This window comes from Orbicella faveolata, unplaced genomic scaffold, assembly GCF_042242905.1.
Source record: "Orbicella faveolata isolate gen_17 unplaced genomic scaffold, um_ofav_v1 contig_14, whole genome shotgun sequence".
Lineage (NCBI taxonomy): Eukaryota > Metazoa > Cnidaria > Anthozoa > Scleractinia > Merulinidae > Orbicella > Orbicella faveolata.
The window spans coordinates 3,442,023-3,469,794 of NW_028301541.1; the positions used below are offsets into that span (position 1 = coordinate 3,442,023).

Sequence of the window (27,772 nt, forward strand, 5' to 3'; positions counted from 1 at the left end):
CGAGGAAACGAAATACGTTTTCCGTGAAACCAACCAGCGAATGACTGCTGGATACGTGATTCCAAGAAACTGACCTTTGGCTTTACAGATTCCCGGAAAGATGAACTCATAAAGACGATAGTTTTCCTGACCGGTAGGGGGATGGATGGAGTTGGACAACAGGCATTTTTTTGCTCTTTGCAAACGACAAACCTCTCGTTTCTGTCAAGGGAAAGGAGCGCTAGCTCAACTATTCGTTAAATATAACGCTATATTCATTCAGAATTCTCACCAGAGAAAGAGATGAAACTTGTAAAATGCAGAAAGTATAGTACCCCTCCCCTGATGACAAGATAGAGGGCATGCATATTTATATTCTTGAAATATTGATGGTATCGAACGTTTTTTAACGATGGCTACCGAAGAGGATGGAAACATTGATTCTTTAGTGTCAATTATTTGCAAGGATGTGCTGGAACGTCGTAATTTCAAGAGTAAATGTGAGGAATTCTTAACAAAGGTGTCAGTCCCAGCTGGTTGGGAAGGCAATGCGTACAGACTTCACAAGGGAAACCCTACATACAGATACCGTAAAAAATGTTTGTCAGATTTTATTCACAAGAGGGTATTGGAGGGTTTTACACTGAAGAGTGGTGCCAGTACAACAAATCAATTTTTTGATGAACTCCAAGAATTCTCAGAGTCATCAGAGTCAGATGACAGTTTTTCTGAGTTTTGGAGTTCTGAACGCCCAGCATTAATTGATTTATTTGAACAAAACATTAAGCTTTGTGGCCCAGTGGTGCGGAAATCTAACACAGAGCTCAAGGTGTCAGTCTTGATAAAAACAAGAGGTCGCAATAGACAAGATGACAATTTGTCTCTCACTGAACACGTCGTTGATCTCCAAAATGAATTTGAGGATGGTTATTGCATGAAAGTGGGAGACATTGTTGAAGTTACCAAGTGTAGGAGGAATGAGGCAGTTGCATTTGAACCAGAAGTTATAAAGTAAGTGATTCGTGTAGCTACATGTAACGTTAGTTTTTATGGAAGTCAGGTCATTGTACCATAGTCCAAGTAAGGACAGGATATTAGAGATGTAGATGAATCTAAACAGTTTCAAAAGTATCGGTGAAATTTGATGAAAATTCATTGTCTTAAAGTTGCAAAATTTTATTCTACTGATTGCATGGCTATAGCAAGAATAAAATTCTTACCAAGATTTTATGTTGATTTTGTACAGTAAATGAATAGCCTCCCACAGGAACTTGAAATAAACAAATAAATTATCGAGTGCCTCGATTCGCCCGTCAGTAGCTGCACTGTATGTCCCTGTATTGGTCATTGATTCCCAATGTCAAAGGTTGACTTTATTGATTGTATATTGATCAATTCACTGATTGTCCATGCTGGAATTATATTCTTATCAAAACAGGTATTTCCTTTGGACAGATAATGGCATAATTTTCAAAAAATTAAGAATTTTCAGTGCATAGTTAACTGTTACATGATATACGTACTATAAATATCGTCATCAGTTTGTTTAAGTTAACAATTTTTGTCTTTTTGGTCATAAGGTGTTACTCTCTTGATCAGAATGAAATGGACTCTTTTTTGGAACTTTTATTAAACTCTGTAGAGACTGAGGGCTCAACTGCTGCTGTGACTGAACTGTCAAGGTAATTTTGGTAACGACAGATTAAATTAAGAAAACATTTGTGCGAGTGTCACATGGTAAAGTATAAAGCTGCGGTAAAGTGACGGAAACTGTTACCATCCACCAGTCAGTGTTGCTTTTCTGTTTGCTATTGGCAATATTATATTTGATTCAGGTTTTTAGCTGTGTATCATTGAGTTAACACTTAAATTGGGAAGTTTGGAAAATGTTTTAGAAGCTAGAGATGCCCTGATGGCTGAGTGTGCCTCGAGGAACTCTTACACTTTTCCAAACTTCCTATTTGTTCATCCCAACACAATCATACATGGTAGACCATGAATTAACTTATATTGTTAATAAATGTGTTTCCAGGTGCCATGCTGTATGGGATTACATCCTGGAACTTTCAGTAGAAAAATACACTCCAGAGATGGCCTTACAGATTCTTTCAATCCTTGACAAGATTTGTTCTAGTGAGCAGAAACAAATGTCTCACACAGTCAGTAAAATAGTGAGAAGTTTTCAACAGAGTGTGTTCTTCACATTGTTCCTTCCTGGCTTTGTTGAGAACATGACTGAGGAAAGTAATATCAGGTAATTAACACTTATCACAATGCTAGAAATAATAATTTTAATTTTTATTATGTAGCAGGACATATGACTTGTCAGATATCCATTTTAGCTGGTAATAAAAGCTCATAATTATTAGAAATTAAATAATTAATTATATTAATTGATAATATTTACTATGGAGGTGTGGTGGTCCCACGGTAAGTGCACTCACCTCTGGATTGAGTGATCTGGGTTTGAGCCATAGCTGGGGATGCTGTGTTGTGTTCCTGGGCATGACACTATACTCTCACAGTGTCTCTCTCTACCCAGGTGTATAAATGGGTACCTGCAAATTTAAAGTGCAACTAACCCCCAATTTTTTTTTTCCTTTAATGAAAACTACTAGTTTTCTACATTACTTCAGTGAAAAAATATCTCGATTGATAAAATCCCTGCGATTCTACAGGCATTTAAAGTTGTAATTTCTTGCCCCATGACCGAGCATGGTGGGATCTGGGACAGGCGTCTTCTGACGTCATTGGAGGACATGGCTCAAAACACTCAAGAGATGTTTGACTGGGTTTTGAGCGCTGTGAAAACATATTTGGTCAAGACTTTTAAATGAAAGAACTATATCATCTAGCAATACAATTCGCAGTCTAGTCATGATTAGCACGGCTACAATGTATATGTATTTTTTTGATTTCGAAGTGCGGGTTGCAAGTCGAGCCCACCACACTGCCAGTCATGATTGACAATTTGCCGGCCCTTTTGGCTTATAAAGGTTAAAACCATAGATGAAGAGTTATCTTACAACTATTGAGAAGTTATGAAAATGACAATGAACACAAATATATTCGCGGAAAAATTCGTCTTTTTTCGCTTCGTTATTGCTGACTGGCCGTATTTATACAAAGTCAATTACTGAATTAGTTGTGTACGCACATAAACATTGCGAGTTACACAAATTTGCATATTTCGTTCTAGTAATCAAAAATCGTTCGACAAGATCTTGACAAAAGGTTTAGTATGGTATAAATGAATGCATTTCTTCTTCACTGTTCTTTTGTTTTAAGAGTCTTTTTTAGTATGCTAATAACCTGGGTGTTGCATTTCAGTCGAAAACAAGCACATTCTCCTTTCAGCGCTACAATCTCCGTCCGTAAAGTCGAATCTTTATGGTTTGTTTTACTTTCCTTATATATACTTACCAATGCTTGATTCGTCTGAAGTTTTTAACTGAAACAGATATATCTCTTTGCTCAAAGAACAAAACAATTGTGTATGCGAAAGGACCTTTGAGAAACTCAGTCACATTGTTGACCTCGTGCGTGTAGCTTGCGTGTGGTTGTATATAAAATCCAAAAATACATAGCTAGTTCAGCAGTTTGAAGCCTCACTAATCTTAATCACTTCATTGTAGGACGTACGTGTCGTTGACTATTTGATTACAATACTCTCTATTTCGAGGGCAAAAAATGCGATGTAGTTGATTTGCCGTATACTTATCTCACCTAGTTTCCATTGTTTTGGTCTGCGACTCTGGGGCTCGTTTTGATAGAGTAGTCAGATGGCTCTCAGCTTATCCCAAATTCCTATCTTATCTACCCTGACAATATATTTGAGCTTTGCACGAGAAGCTAGAGTACATGTATAATACACAGGCCATGAAAATATCTAGGTTTTTACAGTAGCGGCAAACCCAAGATTGAAGAACTGCTCGATGGCTCCCTGTTTCAGTCCAACTTTGCACAAGTCAGCACGCATACACTTCTTTCATCTTTTTCTTGTTTCTGGACGAGTGCCATCGATGCAGAGGCATTGACGAAAGAGGATAGCTCTCTCCAGAGCTTGCTGCACTGCTACTCCCTCCAACAACACATCTACCTTGCATTCTGCAACGATTTTGAATCACACTATCGCATTCTCCTCATAAGCAAAACATTGTTAGTCCTTCAATGATGTCACAGGCCAACTCACCCCATTCTTCGCTATTGCTCAGCCATGGGGCGCAGAAATGGCCAACTTTAGGAACTTTCAAAAATCATAGAAAATTAACAAAAATAGCTGCAACGATAATTTTTTCACAGCGGTGATCAGAAAAACAAGGAGATTTATAGAAGTGAAAAAAATTTGGGGGGTTAGTTGCACTTTAATGCAGGGGGGTAACCCTTTGATGGACTATCATCCCATCCATGGCAGAGTAGAAATATTCCCAGTCGCTTCATGCTACTGAAACCGGAGATAAGCACTGGTCTGATCAGGGCCACTTGGCTCGTATACAGACTATAACTATCAAACCTTACTTTTTAGTGTAGTTCAGAGTATTCTGGAACATGTGGTTAGTGCTGTTCCTGCTTCTGGTCCAAAAGTGTTACCATTGGCAAAAGTTGTTTCTTTGAACTTGGTGAATGGATCGCATGATTTGCAAACAGCAAAAAGAAATGGACAGTCAGTCATTGGCTTTTTATCAAAGTTGTCATCAATCATTGCATTAAACGTGCCTGAAGCTTTAGAAGATCTTCAGTCCCTGCAATGGAAGGATCTTCCCTTGATACCAGTTGTAGATGAGATTCACAAGCCAAGTAAGTTTGAACAGAACAATGAAGCTAGTAAGAGCCTTGGGTTGGGCAGTGCTAGGCAGGGTTTGAACCCTACCTTGGTTACTCTTTTGTGTTCTTGGGCAAGACACTACTCTTGCAGTACCTGTCTAGATGTGCCCCAGCATTGTGTTAATGGGTATACTGTACTCTGTCTGGTGAAATGTTGGAGCAATTCTCACAGAATACTAGGGACTCATGTGCAATGGGCTATAGCTCTGATTAGGAGTACTGTGTGTGGTGTACTGAGGATTATTGTTCTGAGTGGCGTCATGCTTTTGGTCACTTCATGAATCACATGAGCCTCTAGTCTTGAAGACCTTATTTCTAAGTTGTTCATATGTGAGTGGGGTGAGCCCTTCTGGTCTTTGTGTTCTTTAGAATGATGTGAATGACAGTTACAGTGTACTTTCTTATAGATCTCTGCCTAGGATTTAGCCAGTCAATGATATCAGATCCAAGGACAACAGAGTTCTGGAAAAGCCCTAGAAGATCATTACAATAATTTTTGTTTAATATAACCATTTTTACAGGAGTTCTGAAGTGTTCCATGTGGGTATTATTTACTCTCTTTAGGGGTGACCACAGATGACTTGCCAGTGATTAGAGAACAGGGAAAGTATTTAACAGAAGACGAATACTTCAATACTAACTTCAGACTTCTTAGAGAGGAGTGCTTTTACAAGCTACGGAAGGGAATCCATGATTTTGTTACTCCTGGAAACAAGTGCGATTTTAGAGAGATGATGATGTACAGGTTATAATTTGATTTTATAGGTTAATATTAAATGGTAATTATATTATTGCTGACATTTATACATCTAGTGTATTAAACTCTTTATTAGTTATCGCATGTTTCATGAGATATAACTGTTCAGATGCTTCTCCTAGGAGCAGACACTTTTTCCATCCTTGGCAACTGTTTTTCTGTCATCTACAGTGTACCTATGGGAGCTTGACCATTGTAGTACCCTACTTGTTTCCTTTTTGTTTTGAAGTTTAAATGTTATTTCATCAAACCATCTTGTATTAATGATTTTTTATTAACAGGATTTCTTTGGGAGGAGTGTCCACTTGCCATGAAAAGTCTCCAACTACGATGTTGCTTTCACTGAAATATGAAGTGCCTGATAATAATATTGAGTGGGAGTAAGTAGTTAATGAAACTTTCCAGTAAAAAAATAATTAAATTTATGTTTATTAATATATAGTTATATAGTTATATAGTAACATGACTTTTTTGTATGAATATATATTATACAGAATATAAAATATATACTAGTTAGTTATATTAATATATATATATATATATATATATATATATATATATATATATATATATATATATATATATATATTTTTTTTTTTTTTTTTTCCATTGTTTCAGCTGTCTAATAAAAGGTAGAGGCAACTTGAGGCAATTTGTTAATTTCAAACTAAACTGAAGGACACATGTCAAATTTGACCAAAATTTTGAGTATGAAAAAAAAATGTGACATACATTGTATAATTATAGTGTTAGCCCAGGCCCTTCAATTACACTGTATCTTACATGTATGTCATTCTTAAATTGTGCATACATTAGGCTACCAATAAGAGATTTCGTGGAGGTGTGGTGGCCTCATGCTTAGTGCGCTTGACTCTGGATTGTGCGATCTGAGTTTGAGCCCTAGCTGGGGACCTTGTGTTGTGTTCTTGGGCAAGACACCGTACACTCAAAGTGCCTCTCTCCACCCAGGTGTATAGATGGGTACTGGCAATCTCAATGCTGGGGATAACCCTGTGATGGACTTGCATCCCATCTAGGGGGGGAGTAGAAATACCTCTTGTCGCTTCATGCTACAGAAACCGTGATAAGATCCAGCCTGATGGGCCAGTCGTGGCTTGTATGCAGACTTTACATGTACCTTACCTTTAAGCACATACATTGTTTAGTTATGTATGACAATGTTGGGAGTGAGTCCTTTTTGTGCACATCACATGATGGTATACAATGTATATGTGTTTGAATTATCAGACATTTTTGCTTCACAGATTATATTACACAATGCATATTTTCAGAATTTTAACTACGGTGTCCAAAATGGACATTATTTTTTGTCTATATAATCTTGAATGCTTTCAATGTTCTGTGTGCTTAGATACTGTACTGAAAACAGTCATGAAGACATTTTGAGATAACCCTTCCATCAATGGTTATTGTCACTTTCAAGCTGCAGTCACCAGACCTTAAAATACATGTACTGTATGTTCAACTTGCTTAGTACAGTATTTGAACCTTAAAAACAAAAACATTTTAAGGCGTTAAAAGATTGTTGGTTACACAGTATTTACAGATTTAAAGTATGTTAAAGCTTATCCTTTAGTTTGATTATTACTTAAATGAAATTTAACTCATCCAGGCTGGACAATTGGCTACTCTTTGGAGATCTCCTGTGTATCTCAATTGATGGATCTTTTCAAGAACCTGTTTGGGCTGTGGTGGAAAAGCACATTGCTAAACAATGGTTGGTTATTATTGTTTGCCCCCTTTCTCTCTTAGTATAATTTTTCAGTTAGTTTTTTAAAATTTTAAAATTGTGTTTCTTTTTTGGGGGGGAGGGAGGGGGGAGGAGGAGGAGGGGGGTGTTTAAAAGTCAGTTGAAAACTGTATGCTGTAGATGAGAAGTCTTTTGGACAATCCCGTAGCATAGTTACATGTATCAGAGAGAAATGGTCATGAAACCCGACAAAGTTCTTTGTTACAAGTATGTTTTTGTTCATTTTTTGGCTATCCACAAAACATAATAATTATTATAGTAGTTTACTTTGGACTGCGTTTCGGTAGAACTATGTATCAATTCATGCATAGTGTACATGTATGAGCCCAGGGTATGAGCACAAAACATTAAAGAATGGACTATAGATAATTGTTGAATATTGTCCTTCAGTAGCATCTCAAGTAGCAAAACAGTAGCAAAAGTTCAAATGAGGCCTGAAACTACTGTAAAATTGATATGTTAAAATCTTTTTGCGGCATTAAAATCTTTTTATTGTGTTAAAATCTTTTTACAGTAGTTTCAGGCCAGCTACTTTGAACTTTTGTCAGTTTTGTTAATTAAAAGATTGTGCACAGTCGTGGACCTTCCAACATAAATCAGGCTATCGTTGTTGGCTCCTTTGATGTTTGGCAGACGTCATAACCATTCCTTTTGATTAACTATGCCTTAATAGCAAGGCATTTTTATCGGAAGATTAGAAGAGAGTCCAGTGTTCACACCTGGTCTGATGCCATTATAATGTTTATCTTTCAACTCTTAGTAACATTTAGAAATAGAGTATTGGTACCGGTAGTCAGGAGCTAACATTGTAAGATAATGGTTTGACACTGACTATTTTTTTTATGTTTTGTTCAAGACGTTTCAGCTGGTGCATGAGCATTCATCAGTTGAAATACTTATGTTAGTACATCTGATTCAAAAAACGGCACATTGAACGCGCGCTGAGGAAAATTCCATGTGAAGTTCCAAGAAAACGTAGCACGAGACTTACAGTATACATGTGCCAAAGACTTGTAGACTTCTGGGATGGCAATGTGGTCATTTCCAGATTGCAGGTCCTTTATTGACATCCAGGCTTCCAAGAAGAGTCGCTTGTGTCCACGAAAATAACCACAAAATGGATTTTGGAAGTGTCAGAGTTGTTGAACACAAGGCCAACTTTCACAAGCGACTCTTCTTGGAAGCCTGGATGTCAATAAAGGATCCACAATCTGGAAATGACCACATTGCCATCCCAGAAGTCTGCAAGTCTTTGGCATGTGCATAAATCTCCCGCCACGTTTTCTTGAAATTTCACGCGGAATTTTCCTCAGCGCACATTTGATGTGCTGTTTTTTGAATCACACGTACTAACTTTAGTAACTGATGAAGGCTCAAGCACCAGCTGAAACGTCTTGAACAAAACATCAAAAAATAGTCAGTGTCAAACTATTATCTTACAATCTTAGTAACGTCTTTTCTTGCAATAATTTTTAGAGTAATTTGCTCTGTATAGTTTTCTATTTATCCTCTTGAATTGTTAAATGTAAATAAATGCGGTAGGTTTCATTTGCATACAATCATGTAGGCCCCTATGTATAGCCTAGCCTTAGAGTTTTTTTATGGGCCACTATGTTGATATATAGTTTTTCTTTTTAATATAATTATAATTACATTGCATCACTCAGCCAGTGGAGTTCAAAATAACTGAGGCTGGTTTTACTTAGGCCAAGGGAAACAAAATCAGTTCATTTCAAAATAGCAAAGAGTTTAAATAACTGAGTAAGAAATAGCTGAGAGTAAATGACTGAGAAAACAACAGCAAACAGGGTCTGAGTTTGAAATAACCAGGGATTTGAAATGACTGAGTTTGAATTGGTGAGGTTAAATGTATTATTATTATTTTTCATTTGGATTCATGACAACTTGATCAGACACTTCATCTTCACCTCACATTAATGTTTGAACTTTAGCATTGTAAGGATCAGTCTTTGTGACAAAGCAAATAAGATATCTGAAGCAGAGTTTATTGCAAAGATGCAGGAGATTACACACAGAAGTAAGTATAGTCACCTATTCTTTAGCAATGTAGCTACTGACAGGAATAGATACATTGTGGGCATTTTAGCACTGTCTAGTAATAAATTAATGGTGTTAGCATGTTAGTAGATCCTATCTGAAGTGTATCATGCTCTGTTGTCTGTAAGAAACAAATACTGCCGTAATAACTAGGGTACCAGCTGAAAGCACTTCATCCAGAGTCCAGCCATTAACCCTTAGCTCACTGGCCACCATGATTCCCCCAGGGGAAGGGCAGAGTAGTAAGATTCTTAGATTCTGCCGGCATGCTATGGAAGTTGGAATCATTACGTGCCAGTCTAGTAAGCTACTCAGGCTTCCAGTAACACTTAATTCTTTTTTTTTTATTATTTATTTTATTATTTTATTGCAAAACACATAGTTACTTACATTGTACTTACTCTACTTACAATATGACACTTACACTGTAATCCTTACTCTACTTACGATACGATACAATACGATACAATACAATACAATACAATACAATACAATACAACACAATACAGTACAATACAATACAATACAATGCAATACAATAAAACATTTTAATCTACCACTTACACTATTTGCCTTGCGAATCTCACACTGCAAAGATAAAACTTAATTCTTAAGACTTAATTCTTACTCCAAACAGAACAATGCATATATCTTCAGTACAAAATTGTCACATGAATTTTGTAACATTATACTGTGTGATCTCTACTAGATAAAAGAGCATTCATGGTGGAGAGCCAAACCTTCTACCGTGCCTTTGCTCCAGCCATGGAAGTTTTACAGCACAAAGGTTCAATTATCCCTTGTATATTAAATTTATGAATGGATATAGATCATTACTTTAACAGTTTTTAATGCAGAGTGCACTATTGGGATGGTTTAGGAGGCTGCTGTTCATTAAGGTACTAATGCCATAAGGTGTAAACTTTAATGTTTGTATAATTAATCATTGAGCCTTGCAGAAAGGGGGGCATGGTTGGGTAGGTACCAGAGTGCATTATGCAAAATGTGTTAGTATATACCACACAAGTGAATGATACTTTACGCACACGCTGATTGGCTAGCTCGGAGGTGATTAACCAAATACTATTCACCTCCAAGCACCCAAAGAAAAACAAAATGGCTTCCTGTTTCAAATAAAGTTACTCTTAAACAAATTAAGTTACTCTTTGGTGCGGTAGTTATTCAGCTTGTGTGGTGTATACTAAAACAATAATTATTCACCTCAGTGTCAGTGAAAGTGGTGGATATTTACCTCCACTTTGGTGAGTAATTGTTAATTATACTTCTGTTGCTTATTAGAAAATGTGGCAAAACTATATTTTTTATCGCAAATCTCGTGCTATTCTTGTGGTGCTATTATCGTAAGATTGAAAGCAATTTGCTTGAAACGCATGCACAGATTAGTTAGCATCAGCGTCAACTATATGTTAGGTGAGAGGTACTTTTCATACAGGATCACACACAAATGTAGAGTGGTTTTTCTTGTGGTAGAACACAACATGTAAGACTCGTGTGTTCTAGTATTGGTAGTGTGATAAACCCCATTCTCGAGTTCAGATCTGCACTTTTTTTTTTGAGTGATATGACACTCTGGTTTTGACCGGGGATAGCAACTATAATAAATTTCAGGTAACGTCAGTGATTCCTTTTTTAGTGGAAAGAATGCTACACTGTGACTTGGTATCTTCTGGAATCACCCCTAGCTTGATTCGAGAAATTTTGTCTGCTGTTTTATAACTATAATTGTGTGTTTGCCAGGATTCAAATAAAGAAGTGAAACATATTGCTTCTCCTTACCAGCTTGCTTATTTCCTCTTCTATGAGGAGAACAAAAAGTTCATATTCAGCCGAAACTTTCCTGCATTAGTTACATGTAAAACTAATAAATTTGTGGGAGAAGAAACTTTGCAATTACTGCCTCAGTCTCTGTAGCACTTACTGAAACCACCAGTAAATTTCATCAGTCTTTGAGATGACTCGGTCACCAATGAAGGATATAAATTTCAGCCGAGTAACAATCTCTACCTTCAATACTTAGCGTTGAAACGCTTTTCCGTTGTAGTAATCAATTACATTGTGTATTGGATTGATGTGAATAAGAATGCACTATTCAGTGACTCGATGTGACTATTTTAAATTAGATTAGGTCTTGTTTATTGGAGAAATGAAAAGTTGCATTTTGAATAAACCAACATTGTTCCTCTCTGAATTTTCATCAGATATTTAACATCAGATTTTTAAATTATCATTAAATGTCATACGCTTTTTAAAATAAAAAAAAATTAATGTCTTAAGCCGTCTTTTGAAAGAGTTTAAGTTTGGCACCATCTGAATATGATTTGGAAGCTTGTTCCACTGGCCCAGCATAGGCAAATGCATGATCACCAAAGGTCTTAAACTTTGTTCAAGGTACTACTAACAAAGGAAGATCATTTGATCGCAGGGAGGTTCTTATTCATGTATGTGTAGTTCTAGATCAGCGTAAGTCATAGGAACACCTTTACAGTTACTGACAATAAAGTATTAAATATACAACTCCACCATACTATAAACTGTCGAAAAGAAAATTGTTTATGAACTCCACCAAAAGACAGCAGGTGTATAAATGGGTACTGGCAAATGTAATGCTGGGGGCAACCCTGTGATGGACCAGTATCCCATCCAGGGGGAGTAGAAATACTCTTAGTTACTCCATGCTATGGAAACCGGGATAAGCTCTGCCTGATGGGCCTGACTTGGCTCGTATGCAGACTTTTTTTTTACACCTTGTTTTGTTTTGTTTTCAGATCATGTTCCATTCAAGGAATTCTTGGTTTATCCAAACCCAGATTACATGGAGCCAGCAGAATACATCAATGAAATCAAGAGCCCTCCTGATTGGGGTATCATTTTTGACAGAGACTCTTTGCTTTGTTACAAAGGAGAGCCTTCTAACTACTCACTCCTGAAGGACTTCGAAAGAATACGGCTAAACAGCAGTTGTAAATCCAAGCTTGATGAGACTCAGCTTGCTGCAGTGGAGCTGGCATTAAAGAACAAGCTTGTGTTGATTCAGGTAAAATCCCAAAAGTTTACATTCAGTATTGTGCAATACAATACAAGCATAGGGGAGCAAGGATGCCACAGTGGTGATGAGAGCTCTTGGCTCCCACCAATGTGGACCAGGTTCGATTCCAACCCAGTGCCATATGTGGGTTGAGTTTGTTGTTGGTTCTCGCTTTACTCTGAGAGCTTTTTTCTAGGTTCTCTGCTTTTCCTCCCTCCACAAAAACCAACAGCTCCAAATTCCAATTCGACCAGGATATCTGAGGACCCGAATGAAAACCAGCTAAGGCTGATGTAGCTTCCTCTCTGAAAGGTTGTAGTTTTAAGCTGTATATTGTCCAGTGAACAGACTAAGTTCCTTTTGAGGTATTTTTTCCTGAGTGCCCATTGCTCTTCCTGGCGGCACACTGAGGCCACTAACGATGTCTCTCCACCTCCCCTGTCCTGAGCCAGCCTCTCCGGTTGCATCCAGGTGTACACAATCGTCTTTATGTCACTTCTAAGATCCTGTTGCCAGGTGTTCCTTGGCCTGTCTCTCAACAGTTGATCTTGTAAATTCCATGGGAAGACTGCCAGTGAGGTACAGTCGAAACAAAGTCAGTGAACTGATTCAGAGGCTTGTATGGTATTTTAGCAATGTACTTTATGGATTTTTACAGTGGTTTGCTATGTTTGGCGGTTTTATTTTGTTCAGGGCCCTCCAGGAACTGGAAAATCGTTTGTGAGTGTGGCCTTAGTTCACCTTCTTTTGTCCATGAATGTACCACAGAATTATGGACCCATTCTGGTAAGATATTGACTTGTTGGGTGTACAAAAAATGTGCTTTGTAGATGCTCAAAATAACCAAATAGGCCCTTTGCATGATCCAGTCACATGGTACGGAATTAATTATGCTGGGACGTGAGTTACACAGTGGGATTTTCAAAACAAAGGAAAGTCGGGCTTGACTGGTACGAGTTCCTTTGTTTTGGAAGTCCCACTGTGTAACTTGCGTCCCAGCATAATTAATTCCATGCCATGTGACCGGATTGTGCAAAGGGCCTATTGTTTTAACATTAATGAACAGCCGTAAATCTCTTTTCCCGTGGACCCCTTGTCACTTGTATTAATTTCTCGGTGTACACACAGGCCTTTAGCCTTTCATGTCATAGAAAGTAAAGTGGCTAGCATGATCAATGCAGTGCAAGATAGGAAGTTTGGGTGTAATATCTTCGAGTATACAATGGCTTTCCTGTCTTTTGATTGGCTATATTTTTTATGGTATGGTATAAGTGGTGAATATAGAGTCAAATCACTGAAGGGATATTATACTCTCAAGAGTTTAACGTTTTGTCGCTATGGTGATTAGATGTGTACCAAAATTAGTAGAGAGAACACTAAACATCACAGTAGGTATATATGTGTAATATTATTTCTGAATAGTTTCCGCTCACTTTTGTTTTGGTTTGCCAATTGATTGTTTACAGGTTGTGACTTATAAGAATTTTGCCTTAGACAATTTCTTATTGGATTGTATAAAGAAAGTCTCATCCCCTAATGTGAAGATTGTTCGTGTTGGCACTGTGGCTGAAGATGCTGATGGAAGGTTGAAGCAATGCTTGTTGAGAGAGGTCTGTTGGCTGATAAATCATAAATATAAACATAAAATACATTCTGCATTTACAAAATGTCCTGCAAACATACCTCACAATCCATTTTAGAACACTTGTAAACAGACGGTGTTTGCAGTACCACTACTGGTTTACTTGGGTGAACTTTTCCTGTCCATAGTGGCACCTCTGAATGAACCTATAAAGGAAAGCCTGCCAAGGCACCCTTGCAAACTTGATTAACTGTGTATTTATATATGTACTCTAACTGTTAATAGTTGTGTTTTTTTCTTTTTAAAGGTGGGACGTTCCAGGCCTGAACAATTCAGGCAAAAGAGAAAGCTGCTAGGAAGACTTTGGGGCATGCAATCTGAAGTCAGGAGAGCGTTCGAGAAGCTTACATTTTCCAGCATTTTCAATGCAGATATGTTCTTGGAAGTATGAAGAATTGCATATATCCATCTCAACATATATCGTGTTTAAAATTCTTTATTTGAACCTCCCACTGACCTACGCATATTCCTTCAAAGCACGCGCCTGATGGGAAATTCATTTTTTTAGTAAAAAGGATACGTATATGTAATATCTAAGTATCCAATTCACACTGCGATGTTTCCAAATTGTGTCATCATTTCAATTGCTTGTGCTTGCGGACAAATAAAGTGCGATTCCAGCTGGATACTGCCTGATTGATAAATAGATAACACGGGTCTAGAGTTAAGTAGTTATTCAAGCGTTTCAGAACATTATTTTGTTGTGGTTGTTGTTGATATTGGTAATCCCTTTTAAGTTCTTTTTAGACATGTTATACAGTTCTTCCGTAGACGTTACTCTCTTACCTTGATCTTCTCTTAAACTACTAATTTTATAAACAGCAATGTAAAGTCCTTGTTCATCTCGGGTTGAATGTCTAACTTTTGATTCAATTTTGTCGACAAGGAAGCTTCAGATGAGCAGACTAGAAGCCTTCTGGTGGATAATGAGAAGACGACAGTTGACAGAGCAGAAGTGGAGACTTTGCTTAAAGAGAAAGATCATAATTACAGTAGCAAGTCCCGTCTCAGAGGTGCATATCCATTGAAACTATTTTATATAAATTTCTCATTCCCTCTATGAGATGTGTCTGCAGGGAATCATGGTAGTTGTATTCATCAAACAAATTTCCAGTCTAAGATGATGAATACAACTACAGTGTAACCCTGTCAATACAGTCACCAATGGGCCCATAATATTTGGCTGTACCAAGGGGTGGCCGTCTTAATGGGGTAGGGTCAAATTTCATGACTGGTCCAACTTTGGTAACGTCTTAAAAGAAGCTAACAGATATATCACAATTGCACTTCTAAACAACTGTTTTTTAATAAGCATCCGGAATACAGATATAGTTTTCAAAAATCGAAACTTCAGCCACTACATACAATATTAGCAATGGAAAGATGAACATGACTGGTTTGAGTAGCCGTATGAACGGGGTATAACTATATAGAATTATACAGATTGGGGTTTCAGAATGTGGCCGTTGGCCGTGTTACCGGGGTGGCTAGCCTGCGAACCCAGACGTATTTCCGGCTGTTACTTTGTTCCGCGGTACCAAGTGACAGCCGGAAATACGTCTGCGTTCGCAGGCTATGGGCTGGCCACATTAAAGGGATTTTTTTATAAGAAAATGTATGGATGTTTCGCCGTGACAAAAGAAGCGGCCATGATAACCAGGTGACCGTATTAACGAGGTGACTGTCAGGCGGGGTTCCACTGTACCATGATTCCCTGCAGACAGGTCTCAAAGAGGGAATTGGGAATCCACTTTCTTCTTTTCATGGGGGACAGGTTTTGACAGAAGGTCATAACCTCTGGGTTTTTAATAGTTTCCTTCGCAGCCTCTAGGGCCGATGTCACTCAAAGCCCCTCGCCCCCACTCAGCTGCTTCAAACCGGCAAACATCTCTTTCTTCAATGAGTCCCACTTTCTTTCCTATAAGATTTTCGCGCCAAAAATATCTGCCAATCAAGTGGCAGCTCAGGGTTTTCACGGGAAAGGAAACATCAAGACAGCAAGCTGCTATACTCTGTGACTGATGCAGCGTGTGCAATAACTAGGCGGTGATTGGTCCAAATGGCAAATGGCCATGGCAAATGGTAACCAATGTGAAAGGAATGTGTGTCGGTTTGAAGCAGCTGCGTGGGGACTGGGATTGTTGCACAACATCGGCTGCGAAGGAGACTAGGTTCTAACTTCTTGTTTGAAATTGTGATTGTGATAACAGGACAATTTAAACATGCAATCTACGTAATGTAATAGTTCTTACGAAAATTTTGTAATTAGTTAGCTTTGAAGACTCGTAGGAAGACTTTTTTTAATGAAATCAATGTGATTCCATACATTTATTTTAAATTAAAATTGATCAAATGCATTTAGCTTTAAGATCAACTCTGTAAGACCTCACGTAAAACACTACAGGTGAATCCGTGGTCGTATTTTGCTTATATAGTTGGTAGATCAGTGTTAATATTTCTATTATTTAAAAATTCAGAACTTGTGGAAGAGGCACTGGGAGAATGGCTTCCTTCACAAGAGGTCTTTGATCTTTTTGCTGGTGAAAAGGATGTTTCAGAGCAGAAAACCAGGTATGTCGAACTAGTTACAGAAAATTATTAGTGAGATTTAACACTATACATTGTTTTTCCTGGGAATGACTTCAGACGCAACCTAGTCTTTTGCCATGTAGTTTTTGTACTTGCTAATAGCGTTAGCGTGTAAATTATTCCAATTTTTGGTTGGGTTTGTGGCTTTATTTGAGGAAAAATGAACATAATCAACCGCCGGGCGCCGGCGTTTGGCTTGTGCCATAGCAGATCATGTTTAATGAGACACAGGTTTGAAGGTAACGAATGTGCCCAGACGGAGAACTGAGTATACAAAAGGAGCCTACACCACAGAGGATCTGTTCTGTGGAAGAAGATTCCCTCGGAAATCAGACACCTGCCTAGTTTAAATGATTGTAGAACCTCATTGAATGAGGAAGATTATTTTTAATACACTATAAAGGTTTTTATAGTATGTTATCTTTCTTAGACAGGTAAGTAGTTCATTAGTTAATGTTTAATTGATGTATTCCTAGTTGATATGGTTAAATGTATTCTTTGCGTAATGTTTCACACTACTCCTAGGAAGACCATTTGTTCATTGATTGAATGGATACACCAAGTTATTTTTTTGAGGCAGTAATTACCGTTTTTGCGTGGAAAGTTACGAGAACAAGCTCCAATAAGTGTAGATTTTCTGAAAGCTAAATAAATGAGGAATGGTGATATGTCTTAATTTATTTTTTCTATTAAAAACATCAAAATAAATAAATAAATAAATAAATAAATAAATAAATAACAGTTGAAACAGTAGAACTCAGGGACTTGTTGAATGCGTCAATTTTAGGTCTGTTGGTATTGCAAAACAAGACGAGCAAGACCAGGAAAATCCCAATGACTTCCGAGACCGTTCTGTGGAGGAAAAAGAACGACTCCTTGCTGTTGACAAAGATGAAGAGGAAGATGGATTCGTGAAAGAAGAAGACACTGACTTGAAAAACGCTGTCAGTGGTGCGGAGATTTCGTCCCGCAGGCTGATTTGCGTCGATGAAACAAGTAAAGTGTTTATGCTGCTATGTCATAACAATCCTACAAATCCTATAATTATGTTTTATATGTTGACCAATCATACTCAGAGACTGCTTTTTTCCGGCCAGCAGTAGTACCAATACCAATTTTGAAAGTCCGCGATTCAGGGCTAAATGCTGATTGGTTGATAATCGATTATGAGCGCATTGCGCATTCTAAAGTAATCGGTACTGGTCAGAGTTCTCGTCCTTGGTGCTGACCATAAGGAAAGCGGGCTCTTGGGACAAGAATAGATTTTGATCAGAGAGAAACGTTGTACTGCTGGTCTAAAAATCCATCTTCACCAACTACGTGTAGTAGAATACAAATAATGCGTGGAATTAAGGAGTACAGTTGTTAGCAGGTTTTCTATAGTCTTCTTACTCGCTTTGACTATAGGACAGCATGAAACACCACAAAAGTGATTAAATCGTTGGATAATGAATTAGTCTTTGACAGACATTTTAGTTTGTAGTAGTATCCCTTTACATTTGTACTTGTTATTTGTAATTTGACTCGCGCAGATGATTTTCCAAAATACTGATTTTCCAAAAGACTCGAAGTAAAAATTTACTACATTCTGGTCAGCCTGAAGAGCACTCTGGTTAGTGATTTACTGATTTATCTTACCCAGTTCCTAGGCCTCGATATTTTTCCTCGGTCAGTCGTTTTCGGGTCACGTGGTCCGAGGCCCTTCGTCCTGGATATGTCACCGAAATCAATGGGCCATTTCCGAGTTACCTTGTGCCTCTGTTTTAAAACGAGTCTTCGTGAAAAACCTTTCATATGAAAATGAGTTTGATTTGCATGAAAATGAGCCTGTAGGCGGAGCACATTTTCACATGAATGGCTTCACTCGAAGACTCGTTTTGACACAGAGGCAGAAGCCAACTCAGAGGTGGCCTAATGACCGTGAAGGCCTGGGAGAAAGCCGCACATGAACTAGGCAATGATTTATCTTTAAGATAGATAACATTAGATCTCAGCCTTTGTGACAATCGGGGCTGAAAAGCGTTCTTCAGGGTTTGTCAGTATAATTTGTATTGTATCGTATTGTATGACATTCTAGACCTCTGTGTGAGCGCCATCACTGATATAAAATGTAGAATGCAATCTTTTTTTTATAGAGGTGAAGCCTCATAAAAATCTCTTGGACGCTGTTAAAGTGTGGGAGCTTGATGAAAATGAAAGAGTCCAGCTTGTTTACGTTTTCCAAAGCAGGAACTATAAGAAGGCCAGTCGTGAGTTCCTAGATGTCAGCAGCGAGTACACGGAGGTATGGGAACATGCCTTATGTTTGTCACTTTGAAAATTTGCGAGAAATTTGTCTTAGAAATTGCTTCCTTTTTGGTGTCCTTTGCAGCCGTACTGAACACCTCTCTCCCAAAAAGAGTTGCGTGACACAGCGTTGCGTGACGGTTGCCAAGGAGCAAGGTTTCTCTTGACTTATCTAGTAAGAGTCGGAGAAACGCAGTACAGCGTTTGTACGTATCTGGATAGTGACACTTTGTTTCATTCACCAACAGATACATCATCAGTTTAAGGAGCTGAGAAATCATCACGACATTGAAGTCATGAAAAGATGCGATGTTATCGGTATGACTGTGACTGGTGCCACAATAAGAGCAAACATACTAGGTAACTCAGAATACGAGTATTTCTTGTGTCTTTTGTGGTGACCATATTGTCTGTTTGTCTCTGGATCAGGCGCTCTGAGTTAGAACTCTAGCCTGTTGTGTTCTTAGGCAAGATACTGAACTCTTACAGTGCCTCTTTCCGCCCAGGGGTGTAATTGGGTACGAATGAATCAAATACTTGGGGATAACCTTGCGACAGACTAGCATCCCTTCCAGGGGGTGTAGAAATACTCTAATACTCTTAGAGATTAGATTTTTTAGATTTTGACCATAAGCCTATGTGGGTATAGGGCCAGACTCTAATACTCTTACTCTATAATAATTCCTTCCGATAATAACCCATAATATCCCAATCTCAGGGCCTACCGGAATTTCATAGTATTTGACCATTATCGTTAAGATCTCAATTAGTTCCTCTGTGATATAGTCCTATGAACGCTTAACACAAGCAAATGGAAGAATTCCTTGTGGAGGAGTTTGAACGAGTGCTAGTAGGCTTTGACAAGCTCTTTGTTCAGGAACAGATTCGTTAGAAAGATCAGCAATCTACGAGAGAGGGTGGGATGTGAGGGGTATTTGTTCTTTTCAACCAACCCCCCACTAAGGAAACTGTTCACAGGCAAATTAAGGGAGCTCTGATGCTGGCACAACTATCTAAGGTGTTTGTTGGTGGCGTACTTGTGTACGTGTAATTGGTCACGCCTAAGTTTCGTGGAGATTATTTCTGCGTAACATATATTCATTCAGAAAATGTCCTAAATAGAGATCATAAGAAGTTTTACTTGCTCGTGTCTCTCTTCACGTAAAAGCGTAATTTTCTTTGCAGCCGACATAAAACCTGCTGTTATGATTGTGGAAGAAGCTGCTGAAATCCTTGAAGGACAGCTTGTGGCCGTTATACCACCCTCTGTACAGCACCTTATCATGATTGGCGATCACAAACAGCTGAAACCTGTAGTGCACTTCCACAGACTCAGGAAACGCCATCATCTCGACCTGTCTATGTTCGAGAGACTTGTCAACTGCAAGGTCCCTCACAAAGAACTTGGGTTCCAGTGTCGAATGAGAGATGAGATTGTTGACTTGCTTCGAGAGCTCAAGATTTACAGCGATCTTAAGACAAATCCTAAGGTAATGTCCATGGTTAAAGTCTCTTCTTAGGTATTTGGGGTGTTTATGATGACTAAACAGCAAAAATGAAAAAAAAAAAAAGGCAAGTGCCTCGGTTAGCCTGTTACTACCTACGACACTGATTATGCACTAGTCAGTTGTTTCCCCCACCTGCGCAAGGGTTCTATGAAAAAGTTTCCACATCCAGGGACTCTATGAAAATGTTCCCACCCCCAGGGATTCTGTGGAAAAGTTCCTACCCTCAATGTTCCCCCAATGATTCCTACCCCCAATGATTCCTGTCTAGTTATTGCAGTTTCGTCTTTAGTGCCTCTAGTTAACACGACCTGTAGGGGAATTTGTTTTTGGGTTTCTTATAATATATTTTATATATTTTATATTTATTAAAATAACTCTTACTTAGATTTAGCAAAACCTTTGTACTATTAAGTCCTTAGCAAAGCCTATTACCTTGAACTTGTCAAATATAGGAAATGGTCGTTTAACAAAATGGCTCTAGAAAGAGTATAACAGCGTGATGAAACTTGTGACACTGCTTATTTTTAGAACTTTGATGTTTAAGTTCGAGATTTTATGACAGTTTGAAAGCTGAAAATCGGCCAATTTTTTAAACAATTCCTCGTAGGTTTTTAAGACTTTTCAACTACCACGATAATAGCTTACATTAAAGTCAGTATTCTGAAAATTGGTGATCTCACTAATTTGAATAACAATGTCACTTGTCAAGGTCATATTAAGGGTTAATTCTCCCAGAGACCGCGGTTCTTTTGGTTAGCAGCAAGAATCGCGATCTCTGAGCATGCGCAGAGTGTTTGTCTCGTATTCCATCGCGGTTTCTGGGAATGAGGATGACAAAGGGTTTTGATCTGTCAGACTGACATTCGCATTGCAACTGCATGTTTTTATGTATCTTTATGTTCCAGCTGGTCGAAGGCAATGTTTTTCCAGCTTGTGTTGAATCCAGCATGTACTTCTGGACTCACACAGCTTGGGAAAGTGAATCAAGCGTAACGTCCAAGCGAAACACTCGAGAGGCCAGACAGATCACGGAAGTTGCAACAACATTCTGTGTAAAGGGTGGAGTTCCGCCATCAAAGATTACAGTTCTCTGCTCTTATCGTGGACAGGCAAGTTCATACACCTGATGTCGTAGAATGTGTATCCTGCTAAGCTGCGAATACTCGCTATGAATCACTATTGAAATTTGGGAACAATAAAAAAAAGAAACACATGGAGTTGTTCCCTGCTGTACTTTAGTCAAATAATCTTGCTTCAACTCAGATACCTCTTACTGAGACGAGCTAAGTCTAATGTCACTTTGCCAATGAAGGAAGTTATTGAAATAGGGTGCCTAAAAGGGGAGGGGTGGGGGAGCTTATTACAAAGGGGTCGCTTACTGGAATTAGGGCGCGAAATCGAATCACTATGGTAATCCGTATCTGTTAACTAACTAGGTCCTGGAAATAAGGAAGCAATTTGAAAATTCAAATGTTTCAGCTCTCGCAGATATAGTCGTCACCACAATTGACAGGTTTCAGGTATGTGAACCTTTTCATTTCCATGGAAAATAGTTTGACTTTCAAAGGTGGTAAAGAAAATGTTATGGCATTAATCCATGTATGATTTGTCGTGTTTGAAGTCTGACCATAAACGAAAGGTCGCTTTAGCGTGTTTACGCCTTTTGTTATCTTGCACAGAACATCACAAAATTAGTTTGTGGGAATAGCGCACTTTCACCTGACGACTTCGGCGACTAAACAATGAAAATTATCTTCATTTCAATGCAGAAAATGCAAAACTTTCCTGTTGTTTGGGAATACCGATATGCCCCGCGTGAAAACGCTCTACAGGCTATTTCCGAGTTGAAAACGAATCTTCATGGGAAAGCATTGCTTCCCCTGCACGTTCATTTTCATGCAAATCAAGCTTATTTTCAGATTAAATGTTTTAAACGAACAAGGATTCTTGTAACTCTACAGGGTTTCGTTCTTCCGCACTCAAACAAACGACAACATTCGATTAAAATAAAGGCGAAGACTTTCAAAAGTATTGACTTAAAAATGCAATGTTTTTAGTCTGTCTTTGTAGACGCGGCGTGACAACGGACGCTTGAAAACACTTACGTCGTTTCCGATCTTTTTAGGGTGGGCTAGGAGCAAAAAGGCCTCAAAAATTGTCCAGTTATGGGTTTTCAAACGAAAACGAATTGGTGGAGATGTTAAAATGATACGAAACGCTTGTGTGAACAGAAACATTTTGCTACGTTTTCGGCAACATGAACTGAAACGGACAAACTGAAAGATTGCAAATTCTCTCATCGATGTCACTGTCGTCGCAGATATGTATGTGACAAATAAGTCTTTGTCATCATCATCATCATTATCATCATCATCATCATCAATCTTTATTTAAACACGATATCTTATCATATAAATAGAGGATACCACGTGGCCGCGCGGAGATACGAAATTTTTCTTCAGTGTTATGGAATGATATCTTCACGTTTGGGATATCGTTTTAACAATTTGCTACCACTCGGTATCCCACTGAGTTTTACATGACAAATGGTCTTCCTAGGTGTCGCGTGAAAAACTACACAAAGAATACATTAACTATATTAACAAGAATACATTAATTACATTACCTAACGAACTACGTAACTAGGAAAGATATGAACTTTCATAAATTCACTTGTAAGAAAGATAACTTACCATAAAAACCTATATAATAAAACTTTCTTTAATTTATAGTGTATTAAAAATTTTCTTTCCCTCTTCCTCGCTGTAGAACAAGTATCATATGGCACCCGCCTGGCAATGCTAATGTATGTAGTCCACGAGATTACCAGTGGGTCCCTTTGACTGGTTAATACTGTTTCTTTACAGGGGCAAGAAAATGATATAATCCTCATTTCTTTGGTCCGAAGCAACAAAGAGGGCAAGATTGGCTACTTGTCATCAGTGAATCGACTCTGTGTGGCAATATCTCGGGCACGGTGTGGTCTGTATCTATTTGGAAATCATACGCACTTAGCGAAGGCTTCTAGAAAAGGGTGGAAGGTACGGGGGATATATGGATCGGGGTTTTCATTCTCATTTTCCAAACAAGGTTGCAAACTGTCATGGACATGGTGTGAAGTATTGTATTTAAATGTCCTCCTCTTCCTCCTCCTCCTCCTCCTCTTCCTCCGTCGAGCCTCCTCCTCCGAGCCTCTCTTCAATGGGGCAAAGACCAGATAACTGCCTGTTGTTGAAAGGTGGCTGTAATGGGAAGATTTCACTAAGAGTAAAGATATAGATTGGGAGACGGTAGAATCAAACGATCCTGGCCGTTTTGGTGAGCTCACCATTAGTGGAGATTCGAGTGTTAGTTTGAATGTTCCATCCATATATAAGTAGTATTAAGGAAACGTTCATTCATCAGTGGATTGTTTCTCATGTTGTTTAGGTTCTTACTGATTTTATGTGGAAGAAGAAACGTCGTGGATCAAGGTTTCCTTTCGTTGATAATCCCGTAAGTATGCGCAGGCTTAATTTTAAAGCTCCGATTTCTTAAATCGCGGAACCACTTTTATCCTGGATGCTTTGCGGCGTTTGTTTAAGTTCTAGTAGTTCTTATTGTTTGAAGTATGCTGTGATTGTTTCAATAATCTTCCCGGCTCCGAATGTAATTCTTCGTACGCTCGCGATGAAATGATTCAGCAGCTTGGGTAGTATTTAGATTCTTGGCTGGGAAAACAACAAGCAAACTCGTGCATACTAATGCGTCTTGCCACGTGCGTTTCTGATTCGTGCTGTGCACACGTTCTCGCGTCTCCACGTTTTTGATGTCGCGTTTTTTTTTGTTTTTGTTTTTGTTTTTTGCGTGAGTTTGTGGTCACTTGTCTCTTGTCTGTGCTGTAAGATATGGTGCTACTTCTGAGTTTGCTTTCGAAATAAGACATTTTTTTTACACCAAATGTACTTCGCTGCCAAATACATGATGGATGAAAGTGAATATTAAACTTCTAACCAGTAGATTTTTTGTGTCTTATCAAATAGAAATCAGCATTGCCCTCTGAAAGTCAATTGGAAGGAAGCGTCAGTACTAGGGAGAAACCCACGTGTAAGTACATAGTCCGTGATTTAATCAGCTTGGTCGTTTCTTGTTATACGTAGACCTTGACAACACATAAGTAATGCACCTGATAAAACTAGGAAACTTTGAAGATTTAGTTAGTAATGATACCACCCCTAGCTGTAGCTATATAGTTTACGCAAAACAAAAGTGAGACGAAGTTCAACCCTCGAAGGATATTGTGAATTGAGTACTCTTTGTTAATATTTTCCCTCTCCAAGCGAACACGACGATACATGCTCATACAGTTATCGTGGGAGGCGAAGGCTCAGTGAATACAATCACTACTTCTCCAGGTTAGTTGATACAAGAAATAGCCAGCTAGGAACATGTCTGATATTATAGACGGCTCCTTCCCCTGCAGCGGAGGCGCGGTGGCCTCACGGCTACTGCGCTGGACTCGAGCGATTTGGTTCGAGTCCTGTTCAGGGTCATTGCGATATGTTCTCGGGCAAGTCACCTTACTCTCAAAGTACCTCTCTCCATCCATTTGTATAAATAGATACTGGCGAATTTACTGCTGAGGGTAACCCTGCGATGGACTAGCACCCTGTCCAGGAGAGAGTAGAATTACCCCTAGTCCCTCCATGCTACAGAACCTGGGATAAACTCCGGTTTAATGGGCCATTGCCCTGAAGAAGACTTTTCTTTTAATCCCCCTGCTGATGAGATGCTAGTCCATCGCGGGTAATTTCCGTGCATTTTCGGAAAGTTTCCCAGGTAATTATACAACACTAAGATCCGATACCCATCCAGGCTTGATGCTGTTGATGTGGAGTCCAGCACACCGCTCCTGTTACTGCAGTATTTCCTCAGCATGTTTCTTCTTTTCTAGGAAATCCAGCATCAGAGACGAGACCCCCTCGGCATTTGGAAATGCCAATCCCGCCGTCTGGAAAGATTCCTGCTCACGATCCAAAGTCGCCAACACCACAAGAAGGATGTCCGCCTAAAAGCATGGAGGGAGGTGGTGGTAGTGCTGACACAAGGCCAGGCTTTGTGCCTGTGCAGGTGGCGGGAAGGGAAGGTCATGGAGCTGATGCGGAATCTACCAAAGAAGCAAGAATGCCCACCCAGGTGACCCCAGAAGCGGAGAAATCGACTCTTGATTCGAGCAAGATTGAAAAGGTGAAAGAAATACCAGTTCAAGAAACAGAAAACCCCCAAAACAGCTTTACTGAGAAGACTGCTACGGACGAAGAATTTATAGCAGATGACAAGGAGGCAAGGCAACCCACCCAAGAGACCCCAGAAGCAGAGAAAACGTCTGTTGATGTCAGCAAGTTGGAAAACATGAAAGAAAAGCCTGTGCAAGAATCTGAAAATCCAAAGAGCAGTATGTCTGGCACACTTGTCATGGAAGATGAATTTATGAAGGAAGCGCCAGTACAGGAAAGCGAAGAAGCGAAAGCGAAAAACGACGAGCGGAAAGAAAACCCAGAAAGAAGTGTAAGGCACGTTTTTCAAGAAGGCGACTTAAAAGAACTTGCTAACGACAGACAGGAATCAAAAGACCCAACTAATGAGGATTCAAAGGTCGAGATTGAAGACCAGAGAGATGGCAGAGGGGAGCAGCCTCTACAGGAAACACATGGGCCTGGCAAACTACAGCAAACAGAGGCAGAGGATACAACACGAGTCAAGGAAGACGAGGAAGCTCGTAAAGAGCTTTCTGAAGGGACGCCACTTCAGGAAAGCACCAGCTCTGACGTCCAAGCCGAAACTTGTAAAGAGGAACCGTTGCCCACTCAGGAAACTATGCCCGCGGGTAAAGGTCCTGTTGAGGAGACTGGGCTGGAGATAGGAGTCAAGAGTCAACCTTCAGTTTCTGAAGGGAAACCACTTCAGGAACGCGACAGCTCTGATGTCCAAAAGAAAAGTTGTAAAGAAGAAGCTTTACCCACGCAAGAAACTATGGCCGCGGGTAAAGGTCCTTTTGAAGAGACTGGGCTCGAGGTGGGCGTCAAGGGACAACCAACAGACGAGAAAGAATAGTAAATTCATTACTGTATTTGAAAATCGTGACAAGAATGTATTTTGTGCTTATGAAGCACAAGTAGAAGCTTGTGTAAGGTCTGTGTAAAATTTCTGCCATTACTTTGTTTATTTTTTGTCTTTTTACAATTATTGGCTGTTTAGTTGGTTGGAGTTTTAAATGGGGCAAACACGATCAATTGCTAATCAATCTCTAAAGGAATTCTCTTTTTAATGACATGAGCCGAAAAGTGACAGGAACTAGGTGCTACTCAACTGGACGTTATTTGAAATTTTTTCATTTGCGTTTAATCGAGTGTTAATAACTATTAGAAACTGTCAGTGTCAGTTAAGGTGCCTCAAAACAGTTTCCAGCACTTTCTAAGTCTTCGAAAATTTAAGGTGGCAGTGACCCCAATGTGCAGAATCTACTACAATCAAATTTTCGAAAATCTAAGTCTTAGAAAGTGCTAGAAACTGCTTTGAGCCATCTTAATTTGTTGTTTTAGGATTGTTGCTTCCTGAGGGTGGACATATATCGGAGCCACGCCCATTCACCTCGCCCAACGGTATTCTGCATGATACCTTACTGGATCCTTTTGAAAATTTCCAACGAGTTCCCCCATTTTTACAGGGGAGCCCTCCCGCCCTTGAATTTGGAAGTTTCAGGTCCCAACAAACCAAACCTTGTCACCGCATCTCCATGAAGCTTTCTGCACCTGTATTCGTTTTCCGCTAATTTCAACGTTAAAGGGAAGTAGAGGATATTACACGGCGACGCGAAGATACGAATTTTATTTATTGAGTGGAAAAATATTGTTTTAAACGCAAGAAAATAAAATCCATATCTTCAAGACACTGTGATGTTCTCTTTAGTACACAAACAAACTGACTGTTTGCACAAACAACACTGAAAAAGTGAGGAATGACGTCATCAATATCTTCACTAGTGAGGATATGGAGAATACGTCACTCGAGTCCCGGATGTGGTCTTGTGTGAATTTTATGAGTGGTGTATATTCCAGTAAAACACTCTTGTCTACTTATTAATGGATGAAATCTTTTTATTTTTAAAACACCAAGAAAGCATTTTTTTTCCTTTGACAAAGGGCTTATTCTCAAACACGCAAGGAATCGAGACAGTGGCACTTATTCCCATACTAAACTCTTAAATGTAAAACAGACGAAAAGAAATGACGACAGTGACAAAAATACGCCCTCGATTGTGAAATAAACCTAA

The 27,772-nt window shown here is 39.0% G+C and overlaps 1 protein-coding gene across 1 annotated transcript; it reads left to right on the plus strand.

The window, feature by feature from the left end:
• Window positions 1–67: 67 nt before the first annotated feature.
• Window positions 68–27,388, plus strand: LOC110069366 (NFX1-type zinc finger-containing protein 1-like). The gene is made up of 26 exons (XM_089287245.1): window positions 68–990; window positions 1,560–1,661; window positions 2,012–2,233; window positions 4,505–4,776; window positions 5,368–5,548; window positions 5,842–5,940; window positions 7,194–7,298; window positions 9,284–9,369; window positions 10,099–10,176; window positions 12,176–12,444; window positions 13,129–13,221; window positions 13,902–14,045; window positions 14,325–14,462; window positions 14,964–15,090; window positions 16,555–16,648; window positions 17,454–17,662; window positions 18,802–18,950; window positions 19,201–19,312; window positions 20,138–20,442; window positions 21,366–21,569; window positions 21,897–21,980; window positions 23,328–23,501; window positions 23,890–23,955; window positions 24,483–24,546; window positions 24,780–24,854; window positions 25,394–27,388. Exons 1-26 carry the CDS (start codon window positions 392–394, stop codon window positions 26,551–26,553), a joined length of 5,211 nt encoding a protein of 1,736 aa, XP_089143371.1. The 5' UTR covers window positions 68–391; the 3' UTR covers window positions 26,554–27,388.
• The last annotated feature ends 384 nt before the right edge of the window (window positions 27,389–27,772 follow it).